The 23086-nt window shown below is 37.4% G+C and overlaps 1 protein-coding gene across 4 annotated transcripts in view; it reads right to left on the bottom strand.

The window, feature by feature from the left end:
• Nucleotides 1–537: 537 nt before the first annotated feature.
• DLGAP3 (DLG associated protein 3) overlaps nucleotides 538–23086 on the bottom strand; it is a 406147-nt gene continuing 383598 nt past the window's right edge. For all 4 annotated transcript variants that reach the window (XM_075195497.1, XM_075195495.1, XM_075195498.1 and 1 more), the window contains 3 exons: nucleotides 21601–21692; nucleotides 6820–6963; nucleotides 538–5039 (listed from right to left, as the gene is read on the bottom strand). In XM_075195497.1, the coding sequence (XP_075051598.1) occupies nucleotides 4821–5039; nucleotides 6820–6963; nucleotides 21601–21692 (455 nt within the window). In that variant the 3' untranslated portion in view covers nucleotides 538–4820. The remainder of the gene's footprint in view (nucleotides 5040–6819; nucleotides 6964–21600; nucleotides 21693–23086) is intronic.

Here is a 23086-nt window from a genome sequence, read left to right as displayed (position 1 = left end):
GTCACTATGTACGTTTTCTTGTTGTGCTCCAGTTTCAATCCAATGGGAGACCCATGAGCATACACCATGCAATTACATCAACCCCTATGCCTTGTTTGTGAAACATGTCAAAAGAGGCAAAATAAATGATTGGTGCATTATGAATTCAATTGACAGCAGTCAATGCTTAAAAAAAAAAAAACACTGCTAAAAACTACTACTATCACATGTTTAGGGAGTAGTGTACCTATAAAATGTGTCATTGCTGAGACAGCAGTCACAGACAGACCTCAATATCTGATATAATTTACTGCACACATGAAAAAGGCTAAGTAAAGAGCTTGCAGTTTTGTTATGTGTTTCCTATTTAGTACTCCCCAAACATCACAAGCTAGGTTATCTATACAGTGCAACAAACTGCAGCAATTCAGTGACAGAAGCAGTTTCCTGCATACCATTACAAACAAAGATTTTGGCAGTATATTATAGAGATCACAGTGATTATGAGTGATATCAGCTCATGTGTGCTTAAATAAAAACAAGCTTTCCCTCATATCAAACAATTCAATGTAGTAGATTTATCACAGAGAACAAAATTTGTAGCATGTCAAAATGCAGAATATTACAAAATAGATATGGCACATGCCAGTTTTTCAATAAAAAAACATGGATATATGTTATTCAAGCAGCATGAGCTGTGCTGAAGTTAAAGGATAAAAATACAATAATATTTATATAATAACAATGCAAACTAATCTAAAACTGATTATAAACATAATGACAAGTGTTAGCATATTTATCATTAAAGGCAGCATGTAGATATATTGGGCTTTACCTATAAATATCTAAACATGCCAAGTATATGGCATATCAGTGTACACCTTTGAAGTCCACAGGATCTGTTCAAGATCAACAATAATGGCTGCCATTTCCTAAAGCCACACACCCTTGTCTAAGCTTAGGATAGTTCAAAGATCAGGATCATTTTCAAGGAGTAAGATTATTAATCTTTACAATGATTCATTATTGTTGTCATTTGAACTACCAGAATATAATCTTAATAATGTAACTAAGAAACCTATACCACACGAATAAGCTACATGACAAATTCTCAACCTCTGTTTTGCCTGGACCCAAAATGAGTCTAGAGATAAGACAGGTGGTTTAGTTGCAACCTGTGATTGTTTTCAATAAATTAGGTAAGATACTTAACTGGGGCCTAGAAAAAAATTATATGTTTAAGACATACTTGCCAACTCTCCCTGAATGTCAGGGAGACTCCCTGAAATAGGGGTGATCTCCCTCACTCCTTGAAGAGTCTGGCATTCTCCCTGATGCTGAGCCAGTAATCAAAGACTGACAGGTAAGACAACATGACTTCAGTAATGGAGACAGAAATGTAGAAGACACTTCAGTCTCTAGAGATTCATTATCTGCTTTTCATTAATGCATAGTTGCCTACTCTCCCGGAATGTCTGGGAGACTCCCGTATTTCTGGGAGACCACTCAGGCTCCCGGGAGAGCAGGGCAATCTCCTGGCTCTCGCCCCGCCATAGATAAGTGGTGGAGACGGGGCTTAATGATACAAATATCGTGTCATCTTAGCCCAGCCCCCTGCTGTAATTGGCCAAAATTGTGACAATCGTCAAGGGACAGGGCCAAAATGATGTGATTCGTCAAGCCCCATCCCCGCACACCGACCTTCCCCCGGGATCTCCATGAAGCCAACAAGAAAAAGTTGGCAAGTATGGTTTAAGAATATTATTTTTACTAAAATGCATCTATTAAAAATTACATACCTTTGCAAAATAAGGCAAACAGTGCTGCTAATCTGCTACACTTTAATCATCACAGCATGCACCACTATCTTGCACACTATTTGAACACAAGTCCCTCATGAAATTACATCATTGCAAAATGGCTGTTAGTGTCCATTAAGTTGTATATGTGTCTTTGGCAAATAACACATTTCAGTGATACTTATGGGGTTGGTTTCTTAAAGCATAAATCAAGTCACTATTTCACATTGACTTAAATATCAAAGAGTGTGGTATAAACCAGTGTATACTATAAATTAAATAACTGTAGTGTTTATACTTAACAAAATAAGTCCACCATACTCTCTCTCTCTCTCTCGTTCTCTCTCTCTCTCCTCTACAGCGGGTCATCATGTTAGGAGAGAGGTGGTTCTCTAACTATATAAGCAAACACTGACAGATAGCTAGACAGACAGAAATGCACAGTGCGGATTCGTTGATTTATCCACAGGGGCAGGGGTGTCATAGAAACACAGTGTCAGCTTTTTAATCCTGTATCAGATGCCATCTTAGAGACATGGGAGGGACTTCAGCGTTCTGTAGTGGAGTGTGGAGGTAAGAATTTACTATCTAACAGAGCTGCAATAGTATATCAGTTTAGTTAGTTGTTTTTCTTTATGGTTCATATTAGAAAATTTCAAATTTGGGTTTAGTGGTCATTTAGGGCTTTGCAGATTGTTCTTGTTCCAAAGGGTTAAAACAAAGCCATCTTCCTCCGAAATTATTTCTGACCCAAACAAGTTACTTGGTAAATGTGATGAACCCCATATAAGAAACAGCATTTTGTGCAGAATAGTTTTGGGACACTGCCTGACAGAGTTATCGGAGATATTAGAAATTAATGACATTTCTCTGGATTGAAACTACACTGACAAACATCAATTCATCTCCTTAATTCTAATTATGCCAAAACTCTGCACTTGTTGTAAAAGGTCAATTCCAGTTTAAAGTTTACATTGTCTGGTAAAATGGAATTCTATGCTAATACTTTGACATCAATTATTCTAAAAGGTTTAATATCTAATATTAAACATATATATCATATTAAACAAGTATCATCTCACTGAACAGAAGAAGGTCTCTAAAGCAGTCATTTCTTCTGCATTAATTTAATAAAAGTTTCATCTTGACATATGTATCCCGATTTTTTGTCTTTTACCGAGTGAAGGAAGAATTGTAAATTCACCAAACTGGTTTCCTTCATGTTCAGAGTTATATTTACTATATAAGTCAAGAAACTTCAGGCCAAAGGGAAAATGTCTGTGAACTCTCTTTTTTTCCCATAATTTCTTTATGCATTGGTTGCTTTGTATTAGCTACCAAAGTGCTAAGTAAAAATCATGAAGTATGGGTATGTTGAGCACTGTAACATAAGGAGACCCTCCAACATGACCCCTTCCAATTGCTAAAACCTTCCAACTTACATTCCTTCTACAGTTATCTATGATGAATAGATGAACTTGTAAGTAAAAACACAATTCTCATCAATTAGTTAATGGATCTCAGATTACAGCAATCAGAAAACAAGTGAGGTGTTAAAGATGAAAGAGGTTATGTTGTAGGGTCTGCATATTGAGTACTCAATTAAAAAAGTTACAAAATTCTCAATCTGTAGTGAACATTCTGACCTCATCCTCTATCAATTCTACCCCCCCCCCCATAATAATGATTTATTCTTTAGTAATACTTACAGACTGCACAGGTTGCTTACGCTCTCTTAGCTCACATGGGCACCCTCTGATGAGCTTATATGATGCCATGGCTTTACTGCTTTACATTATAGTGGAATTGATCACTACAATTTACTATTACATACAGAGAAACATGAAGAGTTTGCCTATAGTAGGTTCAGCCCTGGAGTCCCCAATCTCAAGTGCCAGTCCCCAATCCTTAAAATCAGCCTGTGACTCATGTACCCATTTTCTAGTGCCTACCACAGGGACATTTATCAAGTGCCCAAATGACCAAGATTCAAGACCAACTGAAGCCTAAATAAAATGTAGTCCAAATGTTAGAGCTCCCATTTGTACACTGTACAGGTTATGTAAACTAGGTAAAAGGTTGCAAGGAGGCATGTGGAAACCAGCACACCAACTTCTATTCTAATTCATTAAAAAAAAAATCAGTGAGTAAAAATACTTTATATATCTGTATATAAACATATTTAAAATGTAATTCATCTCTGCAGAAAAGTTTGCAAAGCTGCAGTGACCCCAGTTGTAAAAGCAAAAGGAATGCTTTCCTGAAAACTGATATAGTAGCATGTCATAGTTGGTGCACCTTTACAGTAGGTTTAATGTTAGTTACCATTTTTAGAACTAAGAAATTATGAAATGATAATACTTATTAAAACTTGCCTTTATGCCCTACCCGTGTATATACTTTCCCCACTGTAGTGAGATACCTGTATTCCCAAACATGCATGGACTATTACTTAGCAGGTTCACAGAGCAATTAAACACTACCTAGCACAAATTGAACGCACTGCATTGCAGGTCAATACAGAGTATTTCCTTATATCTAAAAAATATTTTTTTCCAAGACAAATAAAAATTATTCAAAATATCTCTTCTAGTTTGGTTTCTTAGGGCCTACAGGCATTAAATGCCTCCTATTAGGGTGCATTAAAATTTAGCTCTAAAGGGAGCTACAAAAAGAATTTGACACAGTGTTTACTTGTGGTCATACTCAGTACTGCTACACAATGCAGCATGTCCATTTTTCAAGCTACATATGAGTTTTAGGATAGAGGGTGGGGTGAGGCTAGAGTTCTAAGCTTTTTTCCTCCAGCCTCACCAATGGAGACAGCACTGATTGGTTAACTAGCTCTGCCCTTTGAAGGAGAGGGTCTTTTGATGAAGGGATAGTTTGGCTTGGGTCAGAAGGGCCTCCCCAGGATTACACAGCTGTGGTCATTTTTTCAGTGTTTTTTTTTTTTCTTAGAATAATCTCTAAATATTCTCTATGTATATATGTATATTATTATATACAGTGCGTACAAAAGGTTAGTATTCATTGTCCTCTTCACAGTCGGGTCTGGGCTTCAGGGATGTAAATCTCTATGCTGTCAGCACTCTCCGTGGCAGAGTTGTGCCGGTACGAGGCAGCCCGCTTGGCTGCCAATAGCCTCTTCCTGGCCTCTTGCCTCTGACGGTCAACAGAATCCAAAGAACGGTCTTTGACAGGATGGACCTTCTGACGGAGCGGCTTCTTTGGTATTGGAGGAGGAACCTTCTTCTCCTCCTGAAAATTAAAGACATACATTAGGAAGGCGATTTTTGTATCATATGTATAGTTTCTGTAACTGAGTTTTATACTAGAAGTTAATTGTACTATGCATATTGCTAAATACAGATGTATACAGAAAACACCAATTTTTTTACAGTTATGTTATGGGTATGTGATTTGTCGGCAAATACAAATAACTAACTAGTGAAGTTAAAAGGGAACTATACACAGAGGCAATTGTTTCCCGTCAAAAAAAATTATTTATCCTGTGAAATGACAACAAATATCATTGTTACCACTGCTCAAACCTAAGCTTGTCTGTTGTCATATCCAAGGACAATAAACTTCAACAAATAGAAGATACATTTAATTGAGTGTGTTTAACTTGTGGATTTGTGTCATTAAATATGTATATCACTTTCATATGAAATATATGTAAAATGGCTATCATATCAGCAAAAAAAATATAAAATACTAAAAATAATCCAACAGAATATACAAGATAAGTGCAATAAATTTTTAACATTTAAATGAACAGGTGACTGAAAAACAAAGTTTTATGTCAGAAACAATAATCCAGAACATTCTGCTTGGACATAGAAGACTGTTCTGTTTTGTATAGAAGACTGTTGACCTGTTATAGTACTCAGTCTCACATAGATAAGCTACATACGTGATCGGAAGGTCATGTGATCAGGCAGTTCCCAAGTGACTGTCATGTGATCGGGCAGTCTTTGAGAGATCATCTGACGCTCATGTGATTCTTTTTTTTCTATTTAATGAGCGCTTGCAGGCGTTTATATCTTGCTTACCTCTGAAGAAACTGCTGAGCGCCGAGAAACGCGTTAGGGGACATACTTTCCAGGTGTTGGTCATATCATAACCCCGGGGTTCATTTGGACTATCAAGAGGATCCTTTCATTTCAGGAAGCAACCTGCACTATATGTGGAGCACCATATCAAGACTACCTATGATTGGTTCTGGAATCTGCGGGCTCATATAGGAAGATAAGTACCTGTTTATTTCACTATCTAGTGGTGCTACTTGCACCTAATGGTATATATTGGACACTTATACAGTGGACACTGCCTATATTCATCATTCGAGCCTGCTAAGGACCCAATACCATCAATCTTCATTCCAGCCTGTGCTACGGATAATATTTCTGGTTACGGTTTGCTTTTCCTGTCTCTTTTTTATATATATATGGTACCATATTTACATATATTTTTGGCCATAATTCCTGGAACATTGCATGCTTTATCTACACTTTGGAATCAGATTCATTTGGGATTAATATCGAGACCTATTTCAGATGTTTTAATATATGTGCCTTATTTATAAGAATTTTTGTGATATCTACATATGAGTGTAATAAATTGTTTATTTTTATAATTATACTCTATGCTTTGCGCTCTCTTTTCTACATATGGTTTATTTGTAATTTTTTATGACAGATCCAGGTCCTGTCTTTAGAGAGCTGCAGCATTGAAGTATACTAATAATAATAAGGGTCTTTTTTGCAGCTCCTTACAATGGCTTTTTTGGGTTTCTGCTTGGACAAATGGATGGGTTTAGAAAATTGGTTTTCTGATTTGTGATGGCCTTAACACTTGAATAGTTTAGAAAACAATACATTTTTTTCTTAATAGGCCATTAAATGCATTTTTTATGCACAAAGACATATGTACTAAAGTGATGCCTATATGTTCAGAAGCAATGGTGCATTCATATATTCGCTCTTGTTTCTTAATATGAATTCTTATTGTGAAATATATACTGTATTAGGCATACCTTGCATTCCAATAATTTCCATCCATTGTCTTTCAGTTGCTGCAGCTCTGCAAACTTCATACCCACATCTTCAAAGGAAAGTTGCAGAAGATCCCAGAAACCAGCCAAGTCTTGAGAAGTTGGCAAAGGAAATGAGGAGGGGTCCTGAAAAGTGTGTAAAGAATTGTGCAGTTGTTAAGTTTAACAAAATAATATATTATGAACATGATATACTAGTGTATCATATGTTCCTGACATAAATATACATTCTGAAAACAGTTATGAGACAATCTTTATATAAATCTAAATTAAAAGTGTGTGAGCACTACTGCTGCTGGTTGCGAGGAATCCTCTATGAGGCACAAGTAGAACTAAGGCATTGTCTAACACATACAGGTTATATACAGCTGAAGTGATGGATTATAATAAGGGCAATTGGGAAACACGTTACACACTGGATCAATTCAGTATAGTTTCTTACTCCAACCCAGTCAGGTTATCAACAGATCTCCTATACAGATTTTTAGTGGAACTGTTTAAAAAGTTTCCCTTTTTTATTACATTATTATAATGCTGTGCTATAGCTTGGAGGTAGTAACCATATTGAATTACTGATCCATAACAAAACGAATTGTAAGTGTTCAGGATTAAACAGGATTAAACAAATTTGGGCGATTCAGCGTTCTGAAATGAAATTACTGTATAAACCGAATTACAGAACATAGGGAGAAAATGTGGCCCAATATATATCTATCATGTTTGATACCTGTGGAGAGTAAAGGTTTAGATCTGAATCACTTTGACTATCCCTCTTATTGATTGGCTTCTTGTAGAGGTATGGATTTCTTTTTTGCTCCAATTATTGTACCCCAAATTCTGAACGTGCCTAGAGTTAATGGTAGCATATTTTTATTGCCATATCTTAATTGCTTTGGTATCAATATTAAGTTTTCAAAGGGGAACATTGGGTTTACTAGGTCAACCCATGATTTATGTTGAGGTGGGAGAAACCAATCTTTTAATTGTGATAGAAGGCATTTTTTTTTTATATCTGGTAAGGCTTGGGAGAGCAAGCCCCCCCCTTTTTTTTTATTTTAGTAAGGGTCACTGGAGTAGAAGCCATGCGCTGAGGTGCCTTTTTCCATATATATAGGATCATTATTGAGTGGAGTTTATATATTTATTTGGAGTAATATATGGTATTGTTCACAAAATATACATAAGTCCAGGAAGTAGCATCATCTTAAATACAACTAATCATCCCAATCAAGTTGTGAGATTATTAGGAGAAAATTGGAATCCAATATATCTTTTATTTTTGTTAGGACCTGTATCCCAGGTAGGATATAGCATAGAATTTCCTTGTGCATTTTTATTAACTTCCTTTTCTCCTAATTATATTCAGTAGGGGGAAGGGTGTTAGGCTGACGGTCAACTCACAGAACCAGATAGCGGAGGTCTCCACCTATAGCACCTGCCTTTCCCTTAGAGCTTTATACACTCACCGGTACTCAGATGCCCCCAGGACTTAACTCCAGGCATAGTGTGAGTTGGTAATACAGGCCCGTAGCGACAGGCCAGAAGGCTGAATAGAAGGCAGCGAACAGTCAGACGATAACCGAGGTCAAGGGTCACAGGCAAGCAGTATAGTCAGTAAATACGCCAAAAGGTCAGGGTCACAGGCAACACAGCGGGGTCCAAGGTACAGGCCAAAGGGTCAGGGTCACAGGCAAGGAGGCAAGGTCCAAGGTAGAGGCAGGGGTCATACAAAGTAGTCAATCCAAAAGGCTTTCACCAAACACAGCACAGGAGCAGGTTAGCTGACAGGGAAACTGGACGCTATAACCGGCAGTGAGGCTAAGCCCTCCCTGCCTTAAATACTTTGATGTGCTAATCAGAAAAGAGAAGGACAGGGCTGACAATCAGCCTCAGGGGGCTGCTAATTAATTACTAGCTTAGAACTGGCATAGATAATAACATAAACCAAGAACATGTATAAATATATAAATGAACCAATTTAAAACATAGGAGAGTTTCCCCTGGTGTTGGAGGATGTCCCTACACCCTCCTAATCTATGCCACAAAGATAAGCCCAACGAAAAATAACAGTGCATTGAAACCAATGCACGCGCCCGGCTGTTAGATCACGCCAGGATGCGACTTACCGCTGCGGCTCGTGACAGGGGGTTGATGAGAATATTCAAATTTCTAACATATTGACTTTAGAATCAGACATATTGACAATCATATATATATATATATGTATATATATATATGTATATATATATATATATATACATAGGTAGTAAAATCTGTTTTGGCCTGAGAAGCAGCTCGCATTTACATATCAAATGCTGTAAGCCATTTCACACAAAGAGTTACCACACTCAATGACTGCTTCCTGTGCAGAGACTCTACCCACAATTGTGAGCAGTATTATTTTGGGGGAAAAAGATTCAATCTCTTTTCACACTCATTACCTGATAGGGGCAGAAGACCGATAGATGGATCGTGTATCTTAAATATTTCTCAACGTTGATCACTGCACGAAAAGCAGGAAAATAAGCAGACCTAAGAAGAAATTCCCAAGAAATACACACGGTTCTCTTTGTAGTTCTAATGGCACAGAGAAAGCTTAATACAATAGTATTAATATTAACTCACCCCATCTTTGCTTCTGATTACTATTGTATAGAGTATTCTGTGTGCTGCAAACAAGGAGTAAAATTTATGATTGAAAGACGTCCAACTACAGAAGCTTAAATTGACTTTTCGGGAGTTTAAATGTCACACCTTGGAATCTGCCCGTAATAGCATAACATCTCTGTTAAAACTACAAAGAGAAACATGTTTTGTTTCTTCAGAATCTCCTTCTTAGTTCCGCTCATTTTTCTGCTCGGTCACAGGCAGTGGTCAGCAGTGAGAAACATTTTGGATACACGGATCATCTATTGGAGTTCTGCCTGTATCGGGTGGTAAGACTATCTCTCTATTCCAAATTTTTTCCCATGTGCAAGACTGTGATTCTGCTGGAATTCAACTATTATAGAGCACATTAATCTCTCTCCTTTGTACATGCTATTAAACTGTGGATTTTTTAATTTGTTGTCACATATGTGAGACACCGTTTGCTTACTTTCACAATTACTCGATTATTACCTATAAACTATCTTTAAATACAGCTGCAGCATTTGGATGCATATTTATGTGTGTGCACTATTTTGTAATTCTTCTCTCATTTTCTGTTGGGAATAAAGTCTTAACACTCTTGTACAATATTTTTGCTTTTTTGCGAGATACAGAGCTCTCTAGAAGGCAGCTAATTTTTTTTCCTTGATATTTATCATTAAAGTTCTCTTGTAGGAAACATATCTTGAACCTCTGGCGTCCATTTTGTATTCTTTATTATTCTAGATATACTTCTCTTCATATTCCATATATGGGGTTTGAGGCAAAAAAAAGAGTTTGTGTCTATGCATGGTTGAGATTACAGTGTTTACAAGTCGGCTAGAATGTGAGACAGTAATTATTGAGTTTCGATGGCGTTTGAATGGAGTATGTTTAGTTTGTGATTGTTTGTCTTTATGTGCAGATGGCTATTATGTGAAACTGAAGTATCAGAGTTTGGTCAGTTTATGGTAGAAGATGACTGAGATTACAGAGTTTGTACTAATTATAATGTGAAGCTGTTTGTTTATGTGAAACTGTTTGCTAGTACTGAAGAAATGTAGTTCATAGGATAAGAATTAATATGATGGCAATGTGGTATACATGAAGGACAAAACGGCACTGTGTGACATACATAATATCTTTATTGTAGTGTGAAGTTTGTTTGAGATAGCTGAAGTTTATATGTAAGAAAGGTGAAGTGAAATAATATGAGAATAAATAGTATAAGTTTCTATGTGAAATAGCTGGAATGTTGTATATATGAGCACAATGTAGGTAGTGTGTAACGATGGCTGTAATGCATGATAAATACACTGAAGACATTGTGGAGTTTGATTGAGATAGATGTAATGAAAAAATGTGAGAATATATGTTTACTGTATAATGAATGTGAGTGTTATGGGATATAAATGGTGTTTAGTTTGCAGAGAAAAGCATTACTGACACAGAATCTCATGTAAGGCAAACAACAAAGTTTTCAGGCTGATTACAAAAAGAAGGACAATGTTGGGTTGACGTCCATTCTAGGGGCTAATTAGGAGGTTTCTGTATATGATTCAGATATATATTGGGACAGGAGTTAATTATTGTGTGCATTTAAATCCATCAAATCCTCTCTATATGCTAGGCCCAATGTGAGGCTGCTGGTTACAGGTGTCTATCGGCGCAGAAATGGTATCGAACTGAGCCCAGGGGGGTTGGGAATACTTCTTTGTGACAAATATGTACTTTGGGGATGGGGAAAACCTGATTGTTCTTGGATTTAGAACTCTATTTAGCAGAGCTATGCAAAAGCCACATCCCCAGAAATAACATTTTTAGAACCTGTTTGCAAAAAGTCAAATTGCTGGCCTGGTGTTTTGTTTTAGATCTGTTTCTCCTTGATGCTTATATTAAAAGCTGAATTAACTTATTGCATCCCGGCTGGCATTAACTTGACTTTGGAGTTATTTATTTACTATAATGCTTTTGTACGATTCATCATTAAGATATCTGCGTACATATACTATGATTTCATAATCAAGATATTTTGAAAAAATAATCTGTGATCCATATGTCAGGCAGAGCCAGATTTAGACCTCATTGGGCCCTAGGCAAAATACTGGTTGGGGTCCCCCCTCCCTGAAACAATCCATAGTACTTTGTTTTTTTTAGCATACCATAGCTATAGCTGAGTAGAAAGAAAGCTGTCCAAGGAGGTGTGGCCATATCATTGAGGGCATGGCTAGCATCGCTGGGGGGGGGGGTACCTAGCAGCAACAACCTAGCGTACCTAGTAACAAACTAGCAGTTGTCACTTTTGTTCCTCCATAATCTCATGTGCCCCTTCTCATTAACACTGTGCCCCTTCACAATATCACATGTGTTCCTTCATTGTTACTTTTGTCCCTCCATCATCACTTTTGCCCCTTCACAATATCACATGTGCCCCTTCATTGTCACTTTTGTCCCTCCATCATCACACTATACACCTTCATTGTTACTTTTGCCCCTTTAGAATATCACACGTTTCCCTGCATTGTCACTTTTGTCCCTCCATCATCACACTATGCTCCTTCATTCTCCCTTTTGCCCCTTCACAATATCACATGTGCCCCTTCACATCACCTCTGTGCCCTTTCAAATCAACTCTGTGCCCCTTCATATCAACTCTGTGCCCCTTCACATCACCTCTGTCCCCCTTCACATCACCTCTGTCCCTCTTCATAATTTTTTTTGGAACAATTTGTTTCCCCTTTTTCACAGTGTGCCATTGTGCCTCTGTTAGTTTGCTTACCAGTTTATTGCTTTATTCTCTTCTGTTTTATTCTTTCTGTTTTCTCAACTTCTGTCCTGTTTTCCTTCTTGTCCCATTGCGAGCACTGCTCCTCTCTGCTCCTCTGAGTCTTCAGTGAATATGCCATCGGGCGTGATGACGTCATGCCCGACATTCAGTGGAACACAACTGAGCAGGAAGGAGGAGAGGAGGCTACCGGGGGCTGCTGCAATCAGGTGATTTATTTTTTCCTACCTCAGACACAATATTCTTTTTTTCTTTGCTGGCAACCCCACCACCCACCGGGCCCCGTGGGGACCTCTGGGCCCTAGGTAAGCCTGATGTCAGGGCTTGGAATTTTGGTCTCTGCAGACTGTGGACTGTCTTGTTGTAGTACCTTATGCTAACCAAGATGCAACTGTTTCTCTGACTTCTGTTATCCCAGCTATTTAACAGTTATTTAGTCCATCAATTAACAGACTAGCACCTTTTGCTTGACCTTTTAGACTCCAGCTCTCCCTACAATCAGGGCAGATCATTATTGAGCTTAAGCTGTTTCACAGTTGTAGTTCTGGTGATTTGGTGCTGGTCCTGGTATCCTGTGTTTTTAAGACTTGCTAACAAGTGTGCAGTCCTGGTTTCCTGTGCCTCTGCTATCAGTTTTCAATCCTAATTTCCTGACAACTTGTTACCAGTTTGCAGTCTTCAGTTCCTGATACCTTGTGTGCAGTTCTGAGTTCCAGACACATTGTCACCAGCGTACAGTAATGAATTGTTGATACCCTGTCATCAGTATTCAAGCCTAAATTCCTGCTACCATGTGACCAGTATGTAATCCTGACTTCCTGCCACCCTCCCACCAGTGTGCAATCATGTGTTTCTGTTGCCAGTGTGCAATTATGAGCTCCTTATACCCTTCTACCAGGGCACAATCCTTAATTCCTGACATACTGCTACTAGTGTGCAATCATGAGATACCTCTCTAATCTGAAAATTCCAAAACTACTATCCATGTTAAATTTGTAGGGCTTCACAACATTAAGGAATTCTGCACTTTCCCAAATGTCTGACTCTATTTGTGCCATAATTTCTGACATAATGAGCCAAGCAGGAAAATGAGCGTACCTAAGAAAAAGAGTCTCTGTAGTTTTATTGGAGATGTTATGCTATTTTGATTTCTTTAAGTGTTAGATTTTACTCCTTGCTTGTGGCACAGAGAAAGCTTGATACAATAGTAATCATTAATTCATCCCATCTTTTCTTCTGATTACACGATTACAACCATAATTACATAGAGTCCACTGGAGAGTTCCATTTTCCTGAGGAGTTTTTGGATGACCCACTGCAACTACCAGAGTTTCATTGCTGTCCTCTGACCTTTCTGAGGGTCCAGGTGCTGATCCTTGCTACACCTCTACTGACAGATGATACGCAGATATGCAGTGCTCATGCTCCCGTCTCTGTGGTCTCAATCCTTGCAGAATTGTCTACACAACTGATGACTGAAAAAGACTCCTTTATACCTCCTGAATCATTTATGCATCTTATTCAGGTTGACATTTTACATGGGGTTTTCCAGAAATCTATATCATCTTCAAATGTCAAATCTTCAGAAATTCAAAGTTCCATACTATTTCCAGAGCAGGTGATATTAGATTCCTTTCAATGCAACTCTTGATTCTTCAAAATACCAGTCTTCATCCAGATGAGAAGATTCATGTTCCGTTTTGTTATTATTATACCTTTATTTAGCTTCTGCATATCAAGATCCTGGGGAGAGTCTAGTAACCCTACAAAATCCACCACTAGCCACCGCTGAACATCTGGTTCCTTCTATACCTTAGTTTTTACAATATTTTCTGCCCTTTTCCTGATATATGATGACCTCAGGATTGTTGCATTTGAGTCTTCAGCTTTTGTTTAGCCTACTGCTCAGATATCTACAAGAGTCTTAGTACTTGTTTTTTTTCATAAGATACAGAATTCGCTCTTAAGTCTATAACATCAGCTTCATTGGATGCTTCTTTGATTCTGCTACCACTAGTTCGAAAGTACCTCAGAGCTATACGAATTATGGGTTGATGATTCCCACAATACCCACAGCGTCTTACCCACAGAACGTTATGTACTCCTTTTTTTTATTCATTCATGCCTCTTTCAACTGTTACTCAGTTATAATGGATGAGTACAGTCCAGGAGCTACAGACCGAAGACGAATGTGGGTATGTTCCATGAACCCTTGATATCTGTCCCAGACCCTCAGAACTGTGCATTATGGCATCTAGAAGAAAGGTGGGGAGTGCTGTCAGGACTTGGAATTCCAGTTGTAGTACCATAATCCAACCAGAGTTCCAGATATCCCCTATGCTTCTTGTACCAGTGTGCAATCCTGAGTTCCTGTGCTTTTGCTACTAGTGCGCAATCCTGAGTTCCTGCATCCAGCATTTAATCCCCACTTCCTGATACCCTGCCACCAGTGTGCAATCCTAAATTCCTAATACACTACTACTAGTATGCAATACTAAAATACCTATACAGGCTGAGGTTTGTAAAAAAAAAAAAAAACTGCTCACATAAATTCATGTATGGCTTCAAATTCCATAAAGAATTCTGCACTTTCACAAATGTGACTCCATTTGTGAAAGAATTCTGGACACCGTATCTGTGGTGTTTCTGATGTGGGACTTACTATAGTTCCTTAGTACATCCTTCAGAACTATTGCAGAATTTAGATAACTGTCTACCATGAATATTAAGCTATCTCATATTGATTTAAACACACTTTTGAGAGAAGTGGCAACTAGCTGGTTTTGGCTATACCTGACAAGCATATTGTGAGTTTTAAGTTTCTAATGTTAATTCTAGGACTAAAATTCATTGCCTTGCATACTGAATAATATGAAAGCTTAATTATTACATTTTATATTTTACATCTTTGAAGACATTTAAGCACTGTCTGAAATAATTTTACTGGTAATTTACTGTGATCTTTTATTACACTTAATTTACCTCCACTGTGTATCAATGCATTTGTTTATTCTGTGGTTATTTTTTCTAGATGTTTTATAATATCATATGTTTTAATATATTTATATATATACTGATATATATCACATCTGCCTTAAGAGAGAACAGACCTGCCCGGGCGAGTTCTCCAATTGGACCAAATCTATACCATCTTTTGGATCCCAAGTACGGCAGAAATATACCAGCCCTGCTCTGGAGACTTCCTACTTACCCAGGGGGGGATTGGCCATAGACCTTACAGGGAAGTTTCCCGGCAGGCCGATGGCCTAACGAGGCCACCTGGAGGCCACCTCAGATTTTCCCGGGGGGGGGGCGCGTTTGGATGCGGCGGGGGAGGCACGTACAAAAAAGCAATCTAAAATATTGGTGTTCAGTGGGCAGCAACAGGCAGCCAATTGCTAGGCTCCCACGGTGCTGTTCGGCAGACAGGAAGTCTGACTTCACTTCCTGTCTGCCTGATGTGAGAAGAGACGCTGCTCAGAGCAACTGAAGGTAAGTGAGGGGGGCTTAGTATACTATGCTATACTAAGGGGTGGCTGCCTATACTATACTAAAGGGTGGCTGCCTATACTATACTAAGGTGGGTTACCTATTCTACACTATACTATACTAAGGGGGGTTACCTATACTATACTATACTAAGGGGGGCAACCTATACTATATTAAGGGGGGCTACCTATACTATACTATTGGGGGGCTACCTATACTATACTATACTAAGAGGGGGCTGCCTATAGTATACTCTACATTTGCCCTGCATGGCTTTAGAGATGACCCACTGTGTGTAAAGTCATCACATCTAGGTTTTCCTAAATGTTACTACAACCAAATTCCTGTAGTTCTAAATCCTACCTTCTTTTGTGTTGGCCCCACCTACAGTTATTCTGGTCCCGCCAACATGAGGCCACTTCAATAATTTTTTCCAGGGCCACTTTAAGTTCCCAATCCGCCCCTGTACTTACCTATCTACCATCCGTGGACATTCTTTATGGGTCTATTTCCATGGCTGGCTCACCCCACTAATTTAGGTTTTGGTCTAGTCTACTGCATAGTCTTCCTAGTTCCCCATCACCTTCAGTGTCCTCTAACTTCTTGATCTCCAATGGCACTTAACATTCCTCCCCATTCACCACCGAACTGTTCACAGAGTTGCAGGCTTGGATGGCTATGATTTCACCACTCCACACCTAGAGACAGTCCATTGGCCTAGTTTTAGACGTTACACACTGCTGGAGTCTGTACTCAGATCATGCGCTCCAATGGAAACTTGCATCGATTCTGCTACAATACAACTGGCTAACATGGTCAAGTGGTAGCACAGCTGATTCATGTGGCTGTAGGAGAAATGAAGTAGCTGTTTCAAATGAGCCTGAAGGTATGAGAGTGAAATAGAGTCAAATTTATTAACTTGCGTGTACACGGACCATCTGGCCTAAGACAGATCAGAAGGTAACCATAATGCATTTGTACATATGTTTTATAAGCAATAATCTTGGCACCCCTTGCCCAGATGGGCATTTAGCTTGGCATTTACACTGATTGGATACTATTAATTACGTGCGCCTCTACTAAAAGAATATGCCTCTTTAACCACAATGTGTTAAAATTAGGTTCTATCTCTGAGGTTTGGAGACACTAAGGGCCTGAGTCATTAAGGCAAGCAAAGGAGTAAATGTTCTCTGGGACAAACCATGTTACAATGTAAGGGGTGCAAATCAGTTTATTATTTTGTACATAAGTTAAATACTGGCTGTTTTTTCATCTAGCACACAAATACTTGCTAGCTTTATTATTACATTGAAATATAAAGTTGATCTAGGACATGCCCTACCCAAACTATAAATCTGCCTCACATTTTAAATTTACCTCCCCCTCCAATACAACATGGTTTTGCCCAGGTGCAAATGTTACTCCTTTTTAATGCTTTACTCTCCTTAATGACTCAGGCCCTAATTCTCTTATCAATGTTTTCAAATAATCACTAGTATAATATAGTGTGGCCTTGCATAAGCACATTCCAAGAAGCATGAAACATGAAAAACAAACATATTCATCTCTTGCAAAACTTAGTTTCATTCAAGCTGTAGCATATAAGCACAATCATGGCTGCTAGACTCCATTTTGTAATCCAGAGTGAATATTCAAACAATTCTATAGCAATACAGGCCAGAAGCCACCTTAAATATTCAGATGACTGCTTTTGTCTTCCTTCTTATGTCTGTCCACTCTCCATCTTCTTTGCTGTATATGCTTTGTCTTTGAATTGCTTTTATATGCCAAGCAATTTGCTCTGTTAATTGCATCCATACATTTATTATTATGCTTATCTGTACCCATTGGTATGCTTAATAGACTCATATGCCCTATCTCTATGATCATATCAGACACCACAAAATTTGTGGAGCCAAGCAAATAAACAATGATGATAGCAATGATTGTGCATGAAGTAGGTTGATATTGGAATTGAGTCAGTGCTTCTTATATTTTTTAGGTCACCTTCCTTTGGAGGCTTCCAGTTGACCCATTTCTGATTATTTATTACCCTTCACCAGCTGACATATAAGGGAGCGAGAGCCCCTCTGTATTTCACACACTGTGATTATGTAACTGCGGCAGATACAGTCAATAGTCCCACGACTTCTCGTATAGAGAGAAAACCGGTGACCTGTGCATGTTCCTTATTCGCCACAGTGCAAAACTCGGTCTGTACCGCACTTGAGCTCCATTGCATTGGCCAATTTAGGAGGACATGTACATAATAGAAGTACCGACCAGGATGATGTTATGTTATCTAGCACACCTGGATGCAAGAGATGCTGGGGGTGCACCCAGACTTGATGCTCCAGTTGACTCTTAATCCACCTCTTAGCAATAAGCTTCTCTCTGTACTACAGTAAATATAGGATCCAGATTTATGGATAATCTCCCTACACTGCAAAAATACAGGATCCCTGTGGCATAGGTATATTATATATGATAATAACGACTGTTAATATAACTATAATCTTTAACTTTAACTATTACCTAACTATTGATACTTTTACTATAACTATAATCACCTAAATATAGCCTTTTATTATTAAAACTGTTAATATAACCAGGACCCCATTCAGGGGGGTACAGGGAGTACAGCAGTAAGGGTCCCAACAGCAGTATGGGTCCCGACCAGACCTGGGTCCAAACACATTTATTAGAGGAGTAGGGCCTTGTCCCTGAATTAAGGGAAGTCGCGGGCTCCCTTTCTGGACAGCAACTGCTCCTGAATTAAGATGGGTGGGTAGGCCTATGCGCTGAATTAAGGCATATGAGAGGGTAACTCCCAGACAAAGAGCCACAACTAGCCAGAGAGGCTCCTTGCAGCATCGCTGACATCACACAACCGGAGTTTCTGAAGTATTGGTACTTTGTGTTTATTGCTCTGTACTATGTCACCCTGTATGGTCTTCTGTTTGTACTATGTACGGCGCTGCGGAAACCTTGTGGCGCCTAACAAATAAATGATAATAATAATAATAATAATCAATGATGTCACAATGCTGTTAATGGAGAGGAGCTGATAGGAGGAGCCAGCTAGAAGAAGCAAATAAGCAGAGGTAAGTAAACTCCTTCAGAGGGGATATATAGAACCAGGAAATGTGGTTGACTGGAGCAAACGGGAGGGGCAGGGTTTCAATATGTACATATATAAATACATGTATATATACATATAAATATATATATATATATATATATATATATATATAAATATATATATATATATATCCATATACACACATATATAAACATATATGTGTATATACACACATATATATATGTGTATATATATATATATATATATATATATATATATATATATACACACACACACATATATATATATATATCTCTTCAATAACACATAAATGGCACATACACACACACACACACATATATATATATATATATATATATATATATATATATATATATGCACTCACATATACATGTTTCTATATATACACATTTCTATATCTATATTTTTATATATATATATATATATATATATATATATATATATATATATATATATATTTATTTATTTATATATACATACATAGATATATGTATATACATACATATTTATATACATACATGTTGAGATAGATATATATATATATATATATATATATATATATCTATGTGTGTGTATATATATATATATATATATATATATATATACATATATATAAAAATAAAAGCAAAGAGGACAAGGCACACAATAGTGTAGTGTAGATTTGTATGTAATAGGTATATCAAAGGTGCATATCAAAGTTGGAGTGGTCTATACATAGTGGAGGATTGGCAGCCGCCCGCACATGGGAATATATATATATATATATATATATATATATATATATATATATATATATATTTGTACAAAAGCCTTTGTTGGTAATGACAGCTTCAAGATGCCTCCTGTACGGAGAATTTGGTTGCATGCACTGCTCAGATGTGGATTTTTGCCCCATTCTTCAATGCAAATAGTCTTCAAATCTTGAATGTTCTGTGGGCTTCTTCTATGAACTCTGGGCCTGATTCATTAAGGATCTTAAATGAAGAGGATCCTTATTTCAGTCTCCTAGACAAAACCATGTTACAATGGAAGGGGTGCAAATGTGTGTTCTGTTTTGCACAAGGGTTAAACACTAACTGTAAACATGGTTTTGTCCAGGAGACTGAAATAAGGATCCTCTTCATTTAAGATTCTTAATGAATCAGGCCCTCTGATCTTTAGTTCTTTCCATAGATTTTCAATTGGATTCAAGTCAGTTGATTGGCTGGGACATTATAGCAGCTTTATTTTCTTTCTCTGAAACCAATTGAGAATGTCCTTGGCTGTGTGTTTGTGGATCATTGTCTTGCTGAAATGTCCACTCTCGTTTCATCTTAAGCATCCTGGTAGATGGCAGCAGATTTTTATCAAGAATGTCTCTGTCCATTTTTCCATTAATCCTTACTTCAAGTATATGCAGTATGCCAGCACCGTGTGCAGAAAAACAGAACCACACCATGATGTTCCCACCTCAAAGCTTCACTGCTGGTATGGTGTTTTTGGGGTGATGTGCAGTGCCATTTCTCCTCCAAATATGGTGTGTATTATGGCATCCAAAGAGTTCAATTTTTCGCTCATCTGACAACACTATATTCTCCCAGTATATCACAGGCTTGTCCAAATGTTGTGCAGCAAATTTTAAACTAGCATGTTTTTTCAAAGGAGTCTTGCGTGGAGAGCATGCATACAGGCCATGGCGGTTGAGTGCTTTACTTATTGTTTTCTTTGAAATAATTGTACCTGCTAATTCCAGGTCTTTCTGAAGGTCTCCACAAGTGGTTCTTGGTTCTTGGACAACTCCTCTGATAATTTTTTTCACTCCTATGTCACAAATCTTGCAATGTGCACCTGGTCGTGGCCAGTTTTATGGTGAAATGATGTTCTTTTCACTTCCGGATTATGGCCCCAACAGTGCTCACTGGAACATCAGCAGTTTAGAGATCCTTATGCAACCAATGCCATCAGTATGTTTTGCAATAATAAGGTAGAGAAGGTCTTGAGAGAGCTCTTCGCTTTTACCCATCATAAGATGTTTCTTCTCTGACACCTTCGTAATGAGACACCTTTTTATAGACCATCAGTTGCGGCTGAACTAGCTGGCAGGATTGCTTTCTAATTACTGATAGATTTCAGGGGGTGTCTTGGCTTTCCATGCCTTTTTGCACCTTCCTTTCTTCATGTGTAAAATACTTTTTCCCTGCGTCATTTCACATTATTACACAAAATTTAAATTATGGAAATGTATGGTTTGATTTATTTGCATGTGTGGATTGCAAGGGCTGTTGCTGACATTTGGTGTAAATTTTATTACAATTACCCACATAAAATATTTATGTAGTGAGAAAAATGTTGATGTGTTCAATACTTATTTAACTCGCTGTATATATATATATATATATATATATATATATATATATATATATATATATACTTTGTGATCAAAATACTTTGTTTTACATCTATATACATGGTGAGAGTGGATTATATCTAATAGGCATATGTGCATACTGATCAATATAGTCTTGATAATGTAACCTTTGAACTCTGCAAGTTTATGTGCTGCTCAAGTGGTATAAGAGAGATTACATTAGGTTTTATAAAGTAAAGTGTAAAAATGGTGAGAGTAATTAGGGAGACTATCTAGGAACAGTGTATGGAGTACACCCTATTTTCCTACAACAATATATTATATAATGTAGTGCCTGTGAAATTGTATTTGTACATATTAAAAGTTTTAAAAACATACATAGTCACTTACCATGTTTTGCTGGCAAAGTCGGAAAAACTGTTGTACTTTCTGAGACATTAGGAGCTGGGAGCTGCCTACTGCACTACGAATCTTCTCCAGAACTATTAAAAGAGAATCATAGATTAGCAGACTTATCTCAGCAATTTTTCACTCAGAAGATGATGTACACTGCTATTTTAATGGTAACGTACATGTAAAGACAATACTATAACCAAAAGGCTGTACTATACTAAAACCAGATGGCAGAAGAATGGAAAACAATCAGTAAGCATAGTGTATATAAATGTGCATATCCCCATATGTTCGTCCAGTATACTCCCTATCCTTTGAGAATTTTTCTCCATGTAATGCTATTTTGCTTATTTTACAGCTGCACCAACAGCACTTTCTTGCCTGGAATAAACATCACCTCATTTCACAAATTATTAATATTTAATAATACAGTATGAATAAGCAATGAAGATTCAGTTAACAATGTTTACCACATATGTTGTAGCTTTTGTGGACCTTTTAACCCACACTGTGCTTTAGTGGTAGTTTAATGCAAAAGGCAGCTACATAAGGGATGAATTGTAAAAATTGTAAAAGGAAACATTTATAAACCTGGCTTGTAAACCTAACTCTTATTATTCAATACCTTTTCTTCAGTTTTTGCACCTGTTCAATAGCCATGTTTAGTCACTAGAGGGAGATCTAGATTCAAGCTATTCTGGCTCTAGTCAAGCAATATGGCTAAAGGTCTGAATTTAAAATCCCAATGTACACCTAACACTTAAAAATACAGATATGCTACTCGGGGGCCTATACGGGTATTGGAGGCCTGGAGTAAATTTATCAAGTGGAGATGTTGCCTATAGCAACCAATCAGATTCTAGTTCTTTATTTAGTATATTCTACAAAATGACAGCTAGAATCTGATTGGTTGCTAGAAACATCTCCACTTTTTCAAATCCGCAGCTTGATAAATTTACCCCCTAGTGTAAAGATATGTGAGTATATAACAAATTCAGCATAAGAATTTAAATTTGCAGCAGGACAAACCATGTTGCAATGACATTTCTATCTACTTTACAAAAATCTAATTATTACTTTGTATTTATTTAGATATCCTAGAGTTTATACAATAGATTATATATTGTTTTGTAACAAATTATATAACCCCCTTTTTAACTTACTTTATAAGCATTTTATATTATTACAAATCATATATTATATTTTGTGATCACTACACTGTATATGTTATATACTTTTTCTTACAATTATTGGAGATTTGTACCAGCAGGTTCATTTTATGTGGAACCTCCTAGCCTTTTATTTTGAGCCCATGCCCAGTACTTTCAGAGGGACATGTTGTGAATTTAATTTAATCATTGAATGTGTATTTGTTTTTATGTTTGTCGGATGATACTCTCCTTTAAATATTTTTGTATAATAATATAATATAAAAATAATATAAAAAAATCTAAATAATATAAAAAAAACTTGGATGGTTTGT

This window comes from Mixophyes fleayi, chromosome 2, assembly GCF_038048845.1.
Source record: "Mixophyes fleayi isolate aMixFle1 chromosome 2, aMixFle1.hap1, whole genome shotgun sequence".
NCBI lineage: Eukaryota > Metazoa > Chordata > Amphibia > Anura > Limnodynastidae > Mixophyes > Mixophyes fleayi.
This window is presented reverse-complemented; position numbering and strand designations above follow the sequence as displayed.